Raw genomic sequence first — 19,758 nt, forward strand, 5'->3', positions numbered from 1 at the left:
ACAAACTTTTTCTGGCGCTACAAACAGAAATTGCGCGCATGCGCGAATGATTTAAAAACCGCGTAATTTTAAATCGATGTTTTTAAACAGAGATTTGCATGTAATTAATTATTTATTATTTTTATCGCTTAATAAGTAAGTTCGGTAATTATTTAGAGATGGGGTCGATCATTTTTATTTTCAATTTTTTTAACAAAATTTTTTATTTAACTTTTTTTTGAAAAATATATAAAAAAATGAACAATTAAAAAAAAAAGTTGATTATCACAATTTAAAAAAATTAAAAATTTTTTCGAAAATTGTGATGTTCAACTCTTTTTTTTTTTTTATTATTTATTTTTTATGTAATTTTCAAAAAAAAAAAATAAATCACAAACATCAAGAAAAGATAAAATAGATATTTTATCCAAAAACATGAAAGCCAAAATTTTTTTTGTCAGCTGTCAATTTAAAAATTTTTTTTAACAAATTAACTACAATAAAAAATGCTTTTTAAAAATTTTCAATTGTAATTTTTATTAATTTTCACATCTGAAACTTTTTAATTAAACTTTTTTTTAATAATTTAATTGCTAAAAAATTCCAAAAAAATTTTTAATATCTGTCGACTTCAGCGTTATTCATATTTTTATTTTTTCCCACCATCCCGCTGTTCTGTGGCGCCCCCACATTCGCGTGTCATTTGTTATTCTTTTCGTTTAAAAAGCCATGCGGTGTGAATTTGAAGGTTAAGACTAATTTAAAATAAAATAGTTATTAGTAAAATAAATAAAAAATTAAGATGCGTCCAAAAGTAAATACATGGATAAACTGGTCCGCAAAAGAATTAGAAGATTTAGTAAATCAAAAAAATTCATGTGTTTTCAAAGAAACAATCCGAAAGCACATTCCGATGTACTCAGTTCATTTGAGTGATGTTAGAAAATCTTTTAAAGATATTTTAAATTCATCGATAAATACTTTCGATTCAAGGTAAATTTATTTATTTTTAATAATTTCTTCATTTTCCACTCAAAATTGTGTTTCATTTTAAATTAACATTATTTTATATTTTATTTGTTGAGGTTATCTACATTTATACATATTTTTTTTCAATGACAATTGTCATTAATAAACTAATAATTATTTTTATTATTTTATTAACCAGCTTCGATGGGCTTTTAATTTCTTATCAAAATCCAACAATATTGTGCCCGCTGACTCAGATGTTCTACGATGTTCAATTCGTCCACGTCGACCTTCAAGCTGATTTTTACATATTTCGACCAACAGTTGATAGTATTCTTACTGGTAAGTTCATTTGTTTTTACTTTTCAGTTCTGAGATTGATTATTATTAATCATGATTTATCGAAAGGTATTGCTAACAAGAAAGAAACAAATTATATTGGTGTGTTGATGCACAAAACTTTCAATGTTTCCATCACAAAACGATCAAATGACGAGTGCTGGCTTGGACATAATGTTGTCGTTGGTGACAAGGTAACATTCCGAGTCACTCTGGTCGATTTAAAAGCCAAAGTTCCATTTATTCGAGGCGAGCTGCTATCAAGGTCAATAAAACATTTTTTTATTTTTTAATCATTAATTTTCTATCAGATTTTAGCACAGAATTAATTGTATTTCATTATTAGTCTTCCTGAATTTCAAAATGCCGCTTTTTCATTTTTTTCGCTAATGATAATTTAAATTATTATTTTTATCCATTTAATTAATTGTAATTCAAAGTGTTTATTACTTCACTAATTAACTGCTGTATTAATTAATTTAAAAAACTTGCTTTATTGTTATAATGTTATTATTCTAAAAGTAATATTGTAATTATATTCTAATGCTGTATATTTATATATATATAAGTGTATTGCTTATTGATGACCTTGAAGGAGCTTCGGCTCTCAGGTTAAATAAATATATAATAATAATAATAATAATAATAATTGTCTATTTTTTTTTTTTTTTTTGTAGTGAAACTACCGAAAATGATGAACAAATGGATTTTGCCGAGGAAGAAATCCATGAAGAAGGAGGAACTGAACGTGATAGCGGATACCAAGAATCTGAGAATGAAACTAAACCATTGAAATCTAAAATCACGAATGGTTTCCTTGTCGGGGCAGGTAGTGATTTCGAAAACGAGGAATATACGCGCAAAGCTAAGAAAAAAAAGATTAAAAGTCCTGAAAAAATTCAGTCACCAATTAAGATGGCTAAAAAAAGAAAACACGATTATGATAATGATGATGTCAGTCCTAAGAAAGAGACTCAGACGAAAGTTAAACGATTAAAAGTCGATGATCAACTGAAAAAGGAAGAAGAACAAAAAAATATGGAAAAGGAGTTGTCAGCAAGTCCTAGTCACTCAGTAATTGGCAGTGATAAGCCGAGAATTATCCATGACGAAGTTTGGCCTAATAGGAGTGTTAATATTAAGCTGGAAAATAATGTAGAAAAGAAAACTAAGAAAAAGAAAGTGAGTCATGATATTTCTGACAGTGATGAAGATCAATCATCGCAATCAAGCAGCATAATCCATCAAGAAAAGAAGGAAGAAAAAAATGATGATGATGTACCACATGACCACAGCCAATCATTTGGACTTAAAGAATCACCAATTACTACTAGTGATGACGAACAAAATGCTCTTAAGGTGGAAGAATCTATTAATGAATTTTCTCAAAAGAAACTCGAGAATAAAAATGAAAAAAAAAGTAAAAAAAAGAAGGCACAGAATGTTACCAACAGTCAAGAAGATCAATTCCAGTCACAATCTCCGTCTTTTAAAACTGATAGTCAAGGAGAAAAAGATGACGATGATGATGATGGTGATATACCGCATGATCACAGCCAATATTTTGGACGTACAGAATCACCAGCGTCTAATAGTGATGACGAACCAGAAACTCCTAAGGTACAAGAATCTGTTATTAAATCTCCTAAAAAGAAACGTGAAAACAACGATGAAAAGAAAAGTAAAAAAAAGAAGGTAGAAATTGGTGCCGGGAATCAAGAAGATCCATTCCAGTCACAATCGCAGTCTCGTAAAACTTTTAGTCAAGAAGAGAAAGACGATAATGATGATAATGATGATGATGACATGCCGCGTGATCACAGTCAATATTTTGCACGTAAAGAATCACCAATTCCTACGAGTGATGACGAAGCAGAAGTTCCTAAGATAAAAAAATCTATTGATAAATCTCCCCAAAAGGAATTGAAAGAGAAGAAAAAAAAGAAGAAGAAAACTTCTGGAACTAACTCTGTGACTGAGTCAGAGTTAAGTATTTTAAATAATACTGAGGTTACGGTAGACACGAGTATAGTTAAGCAGGAATCGAAAAAGAAGAAGAAAAAGAAGTCAATTGACAGTATTGCAAATCTTCTCAGTAATTCAACTATCAATGACTCTCAGTTTGATTCATTTACTGAATTAGATGACAGTACTTTGAATTCGCGTGAATTGCAAATGACTGTCATTAAAATTAAAGAGGAACACAAAGGAAAAAAATCTAAAGTTGCTGATTTTTCAGGTAATACAACGATTAATGAATCGGAACTCGATTCAGTTGTTGATGATTCTTCAACGTTACAGGGGCTAGGAAACTCGAGTGAAGTAAAAACTAAAAAATCTAAAACTAAAGAATTTATTGAACCCCAAGTACCCCAAACAGAAAGTGATTCAGGAGCTAAAAAAAGTAAAAGTAAAAAATCGAATTTTGTTACGGATTTAAAAATTAAAGAAGAACCAGCTTCTGACGCTGAAGGTTCTCATAAAAAATCTAAATCGAAACATAAAGAGGCGGACAAATCTAACAATGTTAGTAAAAAAATAACGATAAAGCAAGAAGTGATTATTAAACAAGAAGATAAAAAATCTGGCAAAAGAAAAAATAAAGATGACACTATTAATTTAAGTGACGTTAAATTCGAAGCAGCTTCGGATACTGAGGGACCTGCTGCTAAGAAAAAAATACACAAATTAGTATTTACTGAATAAGATAAATTTTTTACTGTTCAGCATGTTTTTAAATAAGATTAATTATTAAGATAGCCAAATTAACAGCTCACTAAATATATAACTAGACTTATATTAATGTAAATATATTGTTTTTTTGTTTATTTTAAATGTGTACAGTGTTGTAAGAACACTATTGATAATTAATGTAAGTGATTAAGCTGCTGTATGAAATTGTTTCAAGATGGAAAAAATAAATTTATTTTTTAATTCTTAATAAAAATTTATTTAATTTGATCTAGTTAACTTTTATTGAGGGGTTACATGGGGTTTACTGTTTAAAAAAATCGATTTTTTTGTCGTATTAAATTCTACAACATCTCTAGAATATTGTTCTGAAGTTTCAAATCGTTCTGAATAATAGTTTCGGAGATAGTTTTAAAAAATTGCGCGCTCAAGGCTTTCACTCAAAACTTTAAACGCGTTTTTCTCAAAACTGGTGACCAAGATTTCTCAAGAACTACTCAACTGATCTTGATGGAATAATTTACAAGGTCTTGAACGGAAAATTTTTTTTTTTTTCAATTCCAACTATTTAAAAAAAAAAAAATTCCGCGAAACTTTTAATTTTTCTGCAAAAACCTCTGCCAAAAATTCAATTAGAAAAAATTTTTTTTTTCCTTTGTTCAAGACCTAGTTTGAAGTCTTAACTAAAGCACAAATTTTTTTTTTCACTTCAAATGATCCTGCTAGGAGTTCTGCTGCGGTCACGCACTTTTTTCCTAGGTCTCGCCAGAAATGACGTCACATTAGCAGAGTTTTAAAAATTTTTTTTTTTTTATTTCAGTAATCTTTTATTAAACATGTATCTTCAAGGCAGTAAAAAGTTTGAATAAAATATTTCATCTTTTCTATTAAAAAAAAATTTTTTGAAAATAAGCCATTTTTTCCTGAAGGAGACCCATGTTACCCCTTAATTATGTTTAAAAATATAGTTAACAGGGATATTTTTTTCTAGGTTTAATTTTAAGATAAAAATGTAAAAAATCACATAATTTCGTCTGTAATTTTTTTTTTTTTTTTTTTTTTTTTTTTAATGAATAAAAAAACAATACGCTACTTAAATACAAACAAAATTACAAAACAAATTTATTTAAATAAGTCAGTAAAAGAACTTTAATACATACGTATTTTTATACATGTTTATGTATAAGCCTTTGCATCATATAATTATAATTAAACTTACTTATTAAATGATAAAAATTATAAAATAACTATACATATACAAACAACAATTACTATCTAATATATTAATAAATAATTAATATATTACTTTGGCAAAAAATAATTAATTACACAATGATTTTAATAACTAAACACCAAAATAATCAATTATAAAATATCTCATTACTCATTAATATAATATTTACAAATCACTTAACATAAACCGATGATGAATATTTTTTTTTTTTATTTGTACTAGACGAGTTTATTTAATCCAGACTCAAAGGAGTGCATGAGAAGTATCACGACATTTTTAAATTATTAATTATGTTATGATAAATGGAGTTTATTAAATTTGTAAGTTAAGGAAGCGGCCAAGGAAGTCCCGAAAAGTCTACAGGGCCTCCTAGACCAGCATCTGCTTCCAAGAGGCTCATTATTACAGCCATAGCTGCTTCGTCGCTTCCGTCAGTGGTCAAAGGATTCGGAGTTTCACTTATAGTCGTATCTCCCATCATTTCTAACATATTTTTTTCACTCGACGTTCCTAAAACATATCACATTTTTGTTCATAAAATAGTTACCATTAATTAACAGAATAACAAACAGCAATTACCTTGATCGTGAGTCATATTTAATGAAACATTTGGCAAAACATTGTTAAACGGCGTTAGGTCATTCGCTTCATTGCCAATGCTGGATTGAGTTGAATCACGATCTCTTTCAGAAGATGCTGCCGTTGAGATCTTTAAAAAATTTTTTTAATTATTGTCAAATCATCAAATAATTAAATACTAGCAGCCTTGCAGTTACTATGTAACTGCCGTGGCTTGTGAGCTATAAATTAATAAAATTTTGCTTTATTAAATAATGACTTTTGCTAAATTGCACTGTACTTTTTTAACTATTGACGGTTTTAAAGATATAAGCTCATCCCGATGTTACACTCATCAAGAGCTTTCATTTGAGTACCCACATGCATTTTTGATATATTTTTCATATATACATATATATAACTAGTTGTTATTCGCCCGCTTCGCTGGGCATTTTATAGAATTGTATTTTTAGATTTAAACTTGAAATTTAATTAGAGTATTGTTTTGACTTTCACAAATTCCAAATTTCATCGAATTAGCATATACCTTTTATCCATGTAATTATTCCAGCTAATATTCATTGTAACTTTCAATGTGCAATCATTATAATGTTTGCGTGGCTTTTTTTCAAAGATGAATAATAATTGACACGAAGAAAAAAATTTGAAATGAGAATTTGGAGCCTATAGGAGCTATAGCTTGGAAATTAAAAAATTTAAATGTTAACACCCGCCTTCGCAAACCCCTGTGAGGTGAGCTGTCATAAAATTTGCCCATCGACTTTTCTACATCTCTTACAGAAGATTCCTACCAAATTTGGAGTCGACAGGAGCTATAGTTTTAAAAACGGGAATTTTTCATTATTAACGCCCCCGCAATCCTCTTTGGGGTAGAATATCGTAAAATTCATTCATAAATTATTTTTTCATCATTTACAGAAAATTCCTACAAAATTTGGAGTCTGTAGGGGTTATAGCTTGAAAATTAAAAATTTTGATTGTTAATATCCACCCCCGCAACCCTCTGTGAGGTGAGATATCGTAAAATTCGTTTATAGATTATTTCTACATCTCTTACAGGAGATTTCTACCAAATTTGGAGTCGATAGGACCTTTAGCTTGAAAATTAAAAATTTTCATTGTTAAAAGCCACCCCCGCAACCCCCTGTGGGGGTGAGATATCGTAAAATTCGTTCATAAATTATTTTTACATCATTTACAGAAGATTTCTACCAAATTTAGAGTCGATAGGACCTTTAGCTTGAAAATTAAAAATTTTCATTGTTCAAAGTCACCCCCGCAGCCCCCATGGGGGGGGTGAAATATCGTGAAATTCATTCATAGATTATTTCTACATCTCCTACAGAAGATTCCTACCAAATTTGGTGTAGATAGGAGCTATAGTTTAAAAACGGGAATTTTTCATTGTTAACGCCCCCGCAACCCCCCTTGTGGGTGGAATTCCGTAAAATCCGTTCTTAGCTGACCTCTACTCGGCGAAAGGAATATTCCTACCAAATTTCAAGTTTCTAGGTCTGATAGTTCCCGAGATATCGTGATGAGTGACTATATAGATAGGAATCTCTATATATATATATATATATATATATATATATATATATATATATATATATATATATATATATATATATATATATATATATATATATATATATAAATATATGAAAAATTGATGTGAGTACTCAAATGAAAGGTCTTGATGAGTGTAACATCGAGATGAGCTTATATCTTTAAAAATGTCAATAGTTCACGAGATACGAGGTCTTTTTTTTAATTATGTATCTAGAGATAGAGCATTTTCGAATGCACCCTAAATACTTATCATCATAAATTGACTATTGGTGAGAATGATATGAAACCATGAAAAGGCACAAATTCAAGTCAAGACTTTTTCAACGATACCAAATTTAACTATAAAAACCTATTTTATCATATTAATACACTGGCCATAAAATTTTGCTTCTTCTCTTAATAATATAAATTTAAAATAACTAGCCGTGACATATTTTGAGCCTAAGGATTGTAATTAATTTTCAAAGAATTTTTTAACAGGAGCTTTGTTTGGGCATTTCCGCTGAAATTTCAAAATTTGGCGGGAAGTATTGGCCATAAAGAGCGGTGGCTCCATAATAAAAAAAATTAATAAATAATAAAAATGATTACCTCTACTTGACTAGAGATTAGTCGTCCTAGACTAGCGTTACCTAAAAATAATTATAAATTGTTATTTTTACATTTATTTATTTATTTTATTTTTTTTTTTTTATTTCTTCTTTGTACTTACTTTGAGTATAAAAGTCATAATTCTCTTGTACATTTGAGCTCGACTCATACCTGCTATTTTCTTGACTATCAATACTAAAAAAATGAAAATAAAATGTATTACCTATTTAAAAAAAAAAAACAAGTGAGTCTAAAAAATAATTACTTACCAAACAGCTGAATTTTTTGCAATAAGATATTCAACGTCTTTGGTCCATGGATTTTCAAAAGACCTCCACTCGGACTGTAGTCTTACAATACTAGCACCTTTAGCTTTAAATCGATAAACCTTTAAAGAAAATAAATTATTAACAATTTTAAAAAATAATAATAACTAATAACCATTTTAGTAAAATAATTACCTGTGTCATAACCCGTTCAGAAGATTTAAGTGCCGCTTTGTGAGACTCTGCAAGGTGAGGAATGTCGTCATGATGGTAATATTCGTACATACTTGTTCCTAAAAGTTCTTGTGGCAAGAAACCCAACACAATCGTCGCCCTGAATGAAAAGTTTTTGCTCTAAAGAATTTTTCTTTCATCATAACAAAACTTTGAAAATTAAAATACAATTATCATAAAACAAAAAAAAATAATAAAGCTAACTTTTATTTATTAATTTGCTCATTTATTTTGTATTATTGAAACAAAGTAACAATTTAAAAGTAAAAGCCAAACCTTTGGTCGACGAAAAGAAATTTTCCGTCCGTAGCATGCCGCGAAACAAACTCAATGGTCCTTAATCGCGGCGTACGCGATGAATTAGAAGTGAGAGCTGGTAAGCTTGGTTGAACTCTTCCAATAGCTACTAGACAAGATAAATTGCCTGCTTCACCATCACTTTCGCCTTCTTGCTCTTCCACACAGAGTTTTGCCGGCCCCCAGGACTTTAAATAACCGGTACACTGGATAACACAGTATTTCCACTCTTAAAATGAATAATAAAATAGTTAAATTTATTTTTATTTCAATTTAAAAACAATTATTTTAAATAATTTGTTAATTGATTAATTTACCGGTACTTTGCTGTTTTTTTCGGCGATGACAACCAATCGCAGTGTCCGTTTCTTCTTTAATCTGAGACTCATTACATCCGGAAGAATTTTCAATTATCTTTCGTTTCATTCGACAAAAAAATGATCTCCTTGCTCCGGAACACAGCCTTGAAACATCATGCGGTACGTCAGTCTTCACCGGAAGCATCGCTTAACATAAATATATTAAACATTTAAGTAACAAGTTACATTTTTGTATTATTTTAATATTTCTTCAGCGCGGTATTCAAAAGCAATAAATTAATTAAATTAAAAAAATTAAAAAAAAAAAAAAAGGAATATTAACTACACGCGTTAACTTTTGTGGAATTTGTTGATAAATACCAAATGCGCAAAACTTTCAGCTGACATTTACGCAATCCAAGTCACGATTATTCACTCAATTTATAATATTTAACTTAAAGTATTATTTATAGCGCAATAATTACCGATGAGAAGAATTGAATAATACATAAATATGAGGATTAATATTATTATGAGATACTTACTTCGCGCGTCTATTAATCTTTCACGCGGGCTTAAGTCTGATGAAGATAATTGCTCTTTAACTTTCGCTACGTCTTTTGGATGCAATATATCAAACCAACTTTGACCCAGTAAATCCTCCTAAAAATTTATATTCATCAATATTAGTGATTTGTGTTAATTATTTACTTTAGTTATTATTATTTAGAGGAAATAAATACTTGAGAATAATTCAGTGATTCAGAAACAGATTCTGATACATATAAAATTTTCCCACGATCACAACCGACGACAAAGAGAAAACCATCGGCAGCCTGTAATAAGAAAAATTATTTTAGATATTATAAGCATTGTACACTGAGAAAAAAAAAATTCTTTTGAAAAAAATAGGCAGAATTTTAAGAAGAAATTAATTTTTTGAAAACTTACAGTATTTTTCTCACAGTATCTTTATTGTTAAAAAAAAATTTTTTTGATTAAAAAAAAAAAAATAATTTTAGATGAACAAATTTCGAATTTTTATCCAAAATTTTTTTTTCCTAAATCTAAAAATCTTTTTTTCAACAAAAAAGTTACCATGAGAAAAATTTTGATTTTTTCAGCTAAAAAATAAAATTTCTCATTAAAACATTAGTCATTTTTTTCAAAATAAATTTTTTCTCTCGATGCATTGTTTAATAAAGTGCTGTTTTCCCCGTAAAAATAATCAAACTTATGTAAAAATATTTAAACTCATTTTTACGTTTTAATAATCAAGTTAATAGATCAATTAGTTCATCTGATAACTAATTTTTCAAACAACTGTTTAATATAATATATCATAAGTAAATAAAATTATTACTTTAAAGTTAAAAATAAATAAAATAATAAAAAATAAATAAAAATAAATAAAATAATTATTTTAAAGTTAAAAAAGTAAAACAATAAATAAACAAGTAATTTAATCAATAAACAATTTTACTGCTATATATTACAAGAATATATAATCAATAATAAAACTAATTATTTGTTAAATGCAGTATTTACCGGAAGAATTGTAAGAAAAACTTCATAATGTATTAATTTCTAATCAAATTAATAAATAATAAATTTTTTATCCCTTAATCTAAAAAATTAGACTGATTTAATAACTTAAAAATTTTTACTTTCAGATTTAAACTCCGAGATGAAAATTGGAGACATACGTCATTGAAGGAAGTGAACAAGTTCATAAACAAGTAGTTCATCACTGATAATTTAAGATCAAAAGCTAATAAATATTATACTGCGTTATATATATACTGTCTTCAGACGATCATAGAAAAAAAAAGTCTTACGATAAAGTATAAATTATAAATTAACAAGCTCTTTTATTTTGTCACGGTTCACCGAGCGCAATTAAATTTTTCATTAAAAACATACATTAATAGCCATAATTTGTTATCACTAGAATCTAGTACGGCATATTATTTATATCTCGCAATCTATACTCGAATATACTTATATCGAAAGATAAAAAAGTGAAATATTAAAAACATAAGATATATTTAAACAACAAATTCTATTTCTTCCTGATATTTCGTAATCAAATTCTACAATGTACTGTGATATAAGATTAAAAATATAAAAATTGTTTTTAGATCACGGTAGAGTACTCGGTGTTGGTATTTTAAATCAAGGATTTAAATCTGGTATGTCTGGGTGTGGTTAGTGAAACCAATATCCTGAGACCTATGTTCGTACATATAATACGTGATATAATACAAAGGTTTTAGTTACGTATATATATATATATATATATATATATATATATATATATATATATATATATATATATATATATATATATCCAGCTTAAACCATGTGCAGCCGAAGGAGAATGCGATAAACGTGAAAGCATTAAAGATTTAAATAGATAACTGTGCGTTTGTTTGAGAGACAATTCATTGACTGCAGTTCATTAAATCAAACGAAAGAAGAAATTAATACTTTCATAAAAATTAAAAATGCAATTTTTTAAAAATAATTTTTCGGAACAAATTTATTTGTTAAAAAAATAATCAAGTGACTGCTAAAATTTAATGTAATTTTTTCCGTATGATTGGTTAAACAATTGATTAAAAAATTAATCTAATGAATAATGACTAATCACTGAGGATTGTTACTTTAAAATAAACTTCTAAGCTCACTTAGGTATCTTTAACGTCGATTTACACTCGAGTGAATTGACCTCAGAGTTCAGTGAGGAAAAAAGCTGAAATCGTGTGCATAAGTTTTATATTAAGTCTACTGTTGCATTCACGAGACTCAAGACTGGCTGATACTTTTATTAAAGACCCACGCGTACTGCTATTTGCTGTACGTAACACTAAGGTAATCGTTTTAAGAGAAAGGGGATAAAGAGTCATAGTCAATAGGCAAAACAACCGAGAAAGGGTTATAAAAATATATAAATACATAGTCATATAAACTGACTGGTAATAAATAACTATTCTACCGCTTTTATAACAGTTTAGGATTTAATTAAATCTATTTACATATTTTATTTTTAACTGTGCTTATTTTTCAGGTGTGAACCGATTATAAAAGATATTTAAAAGCCGTACAACCGTAAAAAGTGACCTAAAGGCTTGAAATTTTTTAAAAATAACTAATCAATTTGTTTTAGTTTGAAATACTGACATGTTATAATTTATAATTAATTGAGCATTGTTCGTAGAAATATTGTTGATATATTGGGAAATAATAGTTGATAACTGTGAGTACAGAATAGAGGTAAGAGAGCATAATTGTTGCGACAGGTCAAATGTAACGTGTTGTGTAATCGTTAAGTTTCAAGTCTCTGTCGCGAGGAAGTCTTATCGATGCATATAATAAACCTTCGCAGCCACCAATATATCAACTACAGGAGGAATAACTTGAAGTACCTTTTATAAGGGTCCTCGCTGACTACAAAGTATACCCTACTACTTGAGCTTTCTTGATATATTTCCTATTTCCTAAATATTTCAATTCACTTTATTTAATATTATACTTAAATATTTTTTAGAGATAAAATTTTACCTGTAGGATCAGAGTTTTCAACTCTTGCTCGCTGAGAAACGCCGGCTTGTAATGACCCTCAGTGTAAGTTGTTACTGCGCCTAATATTGCCTTAATATGTTGCACTGCCATACGTAATACAGTGAGCTTATCTAATTTTCTAGACATTGCATGGCACATCGGTATCATCGCTGATAATTCAGTGATGTAAGTATTCATTTTATCACGTCTTCGTTTCTCTATTTCGCTGTGATTTTGCCTGAAACATACCATTAATAATTTTTAATAAAATAAATAAGTTTTTTTTTTTAATTAAATTACATTATCTATTTTATAAAATGAAGTATTCTAAACCGGATCGGTGTTAACGTCACAAATGAAGCCAACTTGCGTTAATTCCCTCGAGTCAAGGTAGGTCAAGGACAGTGTGTCACCTTTCTATGTATTTTTTGCTTACTATTCTAATATTTATCATTGTACGCGGCTATTACATTCACAATTACTCACTCTTAAATTATTTAATTACGCTTTACAATTATACTCTTATATCAATGTCTTACTACTGTAAAGACCAAACGATTTTTTATTGTGACTTTCTTTCTTGATTGTTTACTTAGTTGATGTTTGGCAAGAAATTTATACTCACTTTTTACTGTCAGCATTTATACGGAGTGATTTATTATTATCTATTGTATCTTCTAGCAGATCATTTTCATCTCTATAACAAAAAAAAATTTTTTTATTAACATAGTTGTCATGATACTGAATTTAACAGACATCCAATAATTTTTGTAACAATTAAATTATAATGAAAAATATTTAACAAAAAAATTCCTCATGTAGAAATTTAAAAAAAATTAGGAAAATATAAAGGTCATCCCTGCACAGAAAAAAAAAATTTCTTAAACCAAGAAACTTATAAAAAAGTTATTTTGGAGCAAGAAGAAATTTTCTTAGCTTAAAAAAATTTAACTTCGCTCAAGAAATTTTAATTTCATTCAAGAAATTTTCAGTCTTCCTTAAGATGTTCTTGATTTTAAAAAATTTACGCTTGACTCAAGACTTTTTTTCTTTCTGTGTGCAACTTCCCGCTGTTTCTATATCTACGCACTCAAAATTTCACTTGTGTTTTTTTTGAGCTCAAAAATATAATTTTTGTGTTATTTTGAGCTCTGAGCTCAAAGAGATAGCTCAAAAGTCTCATAAAAGTTTCATTGAACACTATTTTTTTAATTTTTCTAGTCAGACTAAAAATTTCATAGAAATTCTGAAAAAAAAATTTTTCAACCGTTCAAAAGTTACTCAAAAAAATTAAAAAAAAATTTTTTTTTTAATTTTTTGGGATTTCTCGGAATCTATCTGTTCAAACCGGCTCAAAATCACAGGAAATCTAAATTTGATAGAACTTTTTAAAACGCCACTAGCTTGGTTCCAATTGGTTAAGCCGTTCAAAAGTTATAAGCAGTTTACATACAGCCACACACACAGGCATACGGACATCATCGCGAAAACATTCGGGGAAGCTTCATAGGACCTCAAAACGTCAATTTTCATTGGGAACTCGATTTTCAAAAAACGGGGTAAAACCAACTTTTGAAAGTTTTTAATTTTCTTAGCGAGAAATTTCAAAAATTATAAGTGCGAATTTAAAAAAATTTTTTTTTATAATAATTAATTTGGTATAAAAATTTCGAGAATTGTCAAATGTTTACTAATTTCAGTATCATGTTAAGTCATAATACAAAAGTTAGCCGACGTTTTTGATTTGTATTCATTTATTAAATTAGAACTAAAAAAAAAAACTTTTTTTTTTTTTAATTGCACTTACAGTTATTCAAGTTTCTTACAAATAAAAATTTTTATTTATTTCTTTGTAATAATTTTTTCAATAAAAAAAATTCTAAAAATTTTTAGATGTCAGCTAATTTAATTTTAATTGTTAAGTCAGCTAATATTGATATTTTTATTCTTATATAATATATACATATATATATATATATATATATATATATATATATATATATATATATATATATATATATATATATATATATATATATATATATATATATATATAGATTAAATCATAGGTAGCAAGTTCATGAGTAAAGTTAATTCATGTGGCTTCCCTAAAGCAACTACGACTCATTGATCTTAATATACATACGATATATAACATATGGGTTACAATTTCTTGAAATAAACTAGAAATGTTGGAGTTTCTGGTTCGCGACAATTCCCATAGGACTTTTATTACTCCTTTGATCGGTTCCAAGTGTGATTACTAATCAAGTTTTTAAAAAAAAATCAAGTAAATAATTTTAAAGGACTTCATCTTCTTGATTTAAATATTCAATTTAAAAACTCTTAAACTAAAAAATTTTTCTTGGTTTAATTAAATTTTACTTGATTCAAGAATTTTTCTTCCCAATTGAAGACAATAAAATTTTTCAGAAATATTATCTTGGTTCAAGAATTTTTCTTTTAATTCAAGTTAATTTTTTTTTTTTTTTTTTTTTTTTGGTGCATCATCAGTTATAGTTATAATTGATATGATTAAATTTTAATTAAGGTAAAAAAAAATACCAATACTTACTGACAAGAAACTTTTCTTTTTTTAGTAAAAGGTAAGCAATCATCTTCAGGAGTATTGCAATGACTATCAAGGATTTCACGGTGGTGATGATGATGATGATGATGACGATGATGATGGTGGTGGTGGTGATGATACGAGTGACTCTGACTCGGCGACAAGACAGTCTGCATCGCACGACTGTCGGGATGCGTGAAAGGTTCGATGCAATTTTGGTTGTACTCGGGCACGGCTGGCCCTGAAGTTCCGTCAACTCGAGAGATTTTAACATCACGGACGGAACAGTTTGTGCTGCTGCTGTTGCTGATGTTCGTCGCTACTGATACTGTTATTGCTTGTACCACCATTGTGGTCGTCGTGGTGTTGACGTTATTTTTTCTTTCATTTGCCGGGCCTTTGATGCTTGAATGCCGATCGAGTCTTTCAGGTGATAATGTTCCTGTCGCTGGAGTCGCTGCTGGTGCAAGTGGTTCTCCAGCCTGGATTCCATTGTTTCCAGTACGTATGTCACCAAAATAAACACTTGTGCATGAGCTAAATTGTTTAAAAAAATTTTTATTACTAAAAAGTTGGTAAATATTTACAAGTGGGATCTTTAATTTTCATTTTTTTGGACGAAATTTCTATTTGAATTTATTGATATATTTTTTTTTTGAAAAATACATAAAAAATGAACAATTAAAAAAAAAAAAAAAGTTGACTATCACAATTTTAACAAAATTTTACAAATTTTAAAAAAAATTTATAAATTTTTCATAAATTTCTGATATTCAACTTTTTTTTTTTAATTTTTTTTTTTTTTTTAATGTATTTTAAAAAAATATATTAAAAACACCAAAAAAAGATAAAATAGAAATTTTATCCAAAAACATGAAAGTCAAAATTTTTTTTAACTTTTGAAGGCAAAAAAGTTATCCAAATTTTTATTTTTTTTCTTTCACGACATTTTTTACCACAAATACGCCGTAAAAACAAGCAGAATAAAAAAAAATTGAAAATATTAATTTTCCACCTAGTTATGGCCCAAAATAGGGTTGACTTCACTTGTAAATAATTACCAAAAAGTTTATTATAAAATAAATAATATAATTTATTATCACTAAATTAAAATCTTAAAAATTTTTTTTGATAATTGCAGATTATGAAAAATGTAGAGCCCAGCAAATATTGAAACCAGTCAACTAAAATTCAAAATTAAAAAAAAAAATATTTTTGGTAAGTATTTAAAATTATTTTCTTATGAATAAATTCATTACTTAATAATTACAATAATAAATGTAAATAATATATTTCAAGGTCTCCATGTTGATGTACTGATGAGTATTGTATGCGGTAATGGCGATTGATACCAGTCGTGAGAGCAGAGTCTGAGTAGTCTGATCGTATATAGTACAACGACGTTTATGTATTACTACAATTGTAATAAATATAATGTAACGAGAAGTAACGAATAATAAGTTCCGTGTACAATGTATAATGACGCAACAAGCATAACCGACTTGTATTATTATTGTATATATTTAATTTATACACTCGATAATTTGACGAATCATCATATCAATGATTATGCATATAACTGTTACAAGCTTCAATATTATTTACTTTTTAAAAATTTTATTTATTTATTCTCATTAAAAAAATTCATTTTAATTTTGATCTGATAAATTACCGTACTAGGTCAATTTTTTATAGTGCCATCATTAATTATTTATAGATTCGTTGGCTGTCCGATGCCACATAATTTTCATAATATATTAAGTCTCTGTTACGTCTTATCATTTTTTACAATAAATTTTATGTTTTCTTCTAATTTTTTTTATTTCACATGCACTTTGACGATGGTTCAGTGAATTTTCAATGCGTATCAATTAAATTATACGGTAATTGATTGCCAAGTAATGCACAACATTTGTAAAATAATATGATAATATTGTTAATAGATGATAATATTGCGGTTAATATACAGCAGTAAATCAATTTAAACTAACAACAAAAAGAAAAACGTGACTGTCCTCAGATGAATTGTATTGTATAAGTGTTTAAATCTTAGCTGGGCTGTTAGCATACTTAGATTAAACAATTGTGATACCGATATTTCATGTAAGTAGACTGAGTAGTGATTTTAAAACGGAGAATATAAATTTCAATTTAAAAAAATAATTGATTTATATTCTGAAAATAACTGTCGATTCATCTGTAATTTAAATACAATAATTTGAATTATTTTTTACTCTATTTATTTATTCTCTTTTTTAGCCATCAGATAAATTAAATTTTAAGGGACGAAAAACTTACTCTGGAAGAGAAGATAAATTATAATAAGTCCTCGGCTGACTTTGATGCTGCCCCTCATCAGTGTCTCCATACAACTGGTCACTATTTATACCAGGATTCGCTACTGTCTGGTGACAATGGTGATCAGTGGTGATTCTTGGGCCTAATTCTTCGAGCGAGATGAATTCTTGAGGTTCCTGGGCTGCGTGGAAGAGCTCGTTGTAGCTCTGGGCCATGTCTTGGCCCACCATTTCTTGGTTATTGTCGTTGCAGCCACGACAATGCAGGAATTCGTCCAACTCGGACAATTCAATATTACATTCTTTACTGTCTTTATTATTAATGTCCTTTTTTATTCCAATATCTATGTCGCTGGAGTACAGCCGAGGGACTTGAGACAATTGAGATGAATTTCCAGTTACACCGGAACCCTGACTCTTCTCAACCACCATCGGGTCTTCAACGAGTCCACCAACTTCATTTGCCAATCTGCTTTCATCTACATCCGATTAAAATGTGTCTTTTTTTATTTATTTCATTTATTATCCGTTTCGCGTCAACAAAAAATTTTTTCTGATTAGTTCGCTGTTTATTCAAATTACATCCGTCCATAATTTTTAAAATATAAATAAAAATTAAAAAGAAACAAGCAAGACAATCTTTATAATGCGGATATAAAGTTTATGTGAGAGGCCGAGATTTGCGCAACGTCCGAAGTGCACTTTGTCGCTGGGTTATTAAAAACGTCTACAACTCTTCTATCCGTATAATTATCTAATCTACAATATGCCTCAGCTTATCGATAAATACAGGCACTTATTTACAAACAAAAAATGCCATAAATAAAGGACAAAAAAAATTATTGACCAAAGAAGAAAAAATAAAAAGTGAAGACAACTTAACTTAACTATCATCGAAGTGTTATATCAGAGTATTATACATATATGAAAGAGAGTGAAGTATTAAATAATCATACCGATATAGCCGTACATCCAGCACGTGAAATTAGTAAGTGAGGCCGCATCGTTGTTATTCAACGATGAAAAAAGCTCACGGCCTCCCTTTTTGTCAAATTTACTGTAATCCAATGGTGATAACTTTCAAGTAGTCTTAAAAAAATCACTTTTTTTTTTATTTGCCAACCACAGTATAACAAATACAAAATAGACAATTAAAATTTCACTGCAACATGGTAATAATTTATGGATTAAAATTGCAATTTAAATTTTAAAAAAATAATTTTAAAAAATAAAAAAACACTTGGGGTAAACCAACGATAAAGCGGCAAATATTGTTGAGTAGTGAGTCTAGTCGTAGTTTAAAACCAACTGATGTGAGTTTTAAAAGCCACGTGGTCTACAATCGTTGCAAATACCATTACATTCTACTTGTATGCAATATACCAACTAACTACGACTACGACTACGACGAAGACTATGACTACGACTACAACTGCAGAGGCATTGTATGATATCGCCTACCGCGGTACTATTATTATTAGTAGTTGCTTGTGCTCATGGTAGATCAGCGCAGGTGGGAGTGACTACAAACGTGCCCTGCGTACTCACCGCTCCAGAGTGTTATGAGAAGTGCAGTCAGTACTCATCCTATCCGCAAATACACTACCCTCAAATCCTCGAGGTCACTGGGATGACGTTTGCGAATGTTCCCACCCCCTGGTGCACTTGCATGGATATATTTTGCAACATTTATAGCCCGCCTCAATTCTCCAATCACCACCTACGTATTTCTTCTTTTCGCTATCTTCATATTCTCTTCGTTTTAATCTGAAAATAATTTTAAAATTAGTAACAAAATACAAACAGAAATAAGGGATGACTTATAACTTATACACAGAAAAAAAAAATTTTCTTGGTTTAAAAAAATTTAACTTCGTTCAAAAAATTTTAACTTCATTCAAGAAATTTTCAATCTTCCTTAAAATTTTTTTGATTTAAGAAAATTTACGCGCTGACTTAAGACTTTTTTTCTTTCTGTGTAAGAAAATGAAATAAAAGGATACTGTATAAATCTTCAACATATATCGTACAATATATCGAGAATCCTCAAAAGTTTTCCCTCAATTGTGAATTTTTTTGTCTCTTGTTTGTCAACATCTCGTAAAATATTTTATAAAACTCCGTTACTTGCTTGTTATATGATATTAAATTTTATTATCATTATTTTTATTTTTATTATTTTAAATATTGTTATTTAAATTTTTTAAATTAAAATAATTTGTAAATGATAATTTTCCGAATGAAATAATGTTAAATAATAATATTATCGATCGAGGTC

At 28.5% G+C, this 19,758-nt stretch overlaps 2 protein-coding genes and 2 long non-coding RNA genes across 9 annotated transcripts; 3 read left to right on the plus strand and 1 right to left on the minus strand.

Moving 5' to 3' along the window:
• The first annotated feature begins 706 nt into the window (after positions 1-706).
• Positions 707-4,234, plus strand: Polr1f (RNA polymerase I subunit F). The gene is made up of 4 exons (XM_074245018.1): positions 707-972; positions 1,148-1,290; positions 1,357-1,552; positions 1,965-4,234. The coding sequence occupies exons 1-4, from the start codon at positions 782-784 to the stop codon at positions 3,991-3,993; spliced, it is 2,559 nt and encodes an 852-aa protein (XP_074101119.1). The 5' UTR covers positions 707-781; the 3' UTR covers positions 3,994-4,234.
• A 1,177-nt stretch (positions 4,235-5,411) lies between these two features.
• Positions 5,412-19,313, minus strand: Cyc (basic helix-loop-helix ARNT-like protein cyc). 2 transcript variants are annotated; one of them, XM_074244831.1, is made up of 15 exons: positions 19,029-19,313; positions 17,482-17,959; positions 15,190-15,720; positions 13,240-13,311; positions 12,615-12,852; positions 9,794-9,886; positions 9,596-9,713; positions 9,069-9,257; positions 8,731-8,980; positions 8,416-8,554; positions 8,224-8,342; positions 8,076-8,149; positions 7,955-7,995; positions 5,792-5,921; positions 5,412-5,722 (listed from the first exon to the last, which is right to left on the minus strand). In XM_074244831.1, exons 2-15 carry the CDS (start codon positions 17,910-17,912, stop codon positions 5,538-5,540), a joined length of 2,610 nt encoding a protein of 869 aa, XP_074100932.1. In that variant the 5' UTR covers positions 17,913-17,959; positions 19,029-19,313; the 3' UTR covers positions 5,412-5,537. The 2 variants fall into 2 exon arrangements, with proteins under 2 accessions (XP_074100932.1, XP_074100931.1); XM_074244830.1 differs by lacking the exon at positions 19,029-19,313 and adding an exon at positions 18,437-18,947.
• On the plus strand, positions 11,429-15,354 carry LOC141528671 (uncharacterized). Of its 4 annotated transcripts, none has more exons than XR_012479425.1 (7): positions 11,429-12,028; positions 12,121-12,507; positions 12,601-12,677; positions 12,758-12,800; positions 12,938-13,004; positions 13,979-14,173; positions 15,215-15,354. It is a non-coding gene; the product is annotated as an uncharacterized LOC141528671 (long non-coding RNA). The 4 variants fall into 4 exon arrangements; XR_012479427.1 differs by having other exon boundaries at positions 11,431-12,309; positions 12,384-12,507; XR_012479424.1 differs by having other exon boundaries at positions 11,433-12,507.
• Positions 15,548-17,581, plus strand: LOC141528670 (uncharacterized). Of its 2 annotated transcripts, XR_012479423.1 has the most exons (4): positions 15,548-15,684; positions 16,325-16,401; positions 16,483-17,286; positions 17,443-17,581. It is a non-coding gene; the product is annotated as an uncharacterized LOC141528670 (long non-coding RNA). The 2 variants fall into 2 exon arrangements; XR_012479422.1 differs by lacking the exon at positions 17,443-17,581 and having other exon boundaries at positions 16,483-17,393.
• Positions 19,314-19,758: the final 445 nt, after the last annotated feature.

This window comes from Cotesia typhae, unplaced genomic scaffold (genome assembly GCF_013202065.1).
Source record: "Cotesia typhae breed Kobodo isofemale line unplaced genomic scaffold, CoteBio_Ctyphae contig_44, whole genome shotgun sequence".
Lineage (NCBI taxonomy): Eukaryota > Metazoa > Arthropoda > Insecta > Hymenoptera > Braconidae > Cotesia > Cotesia typhae.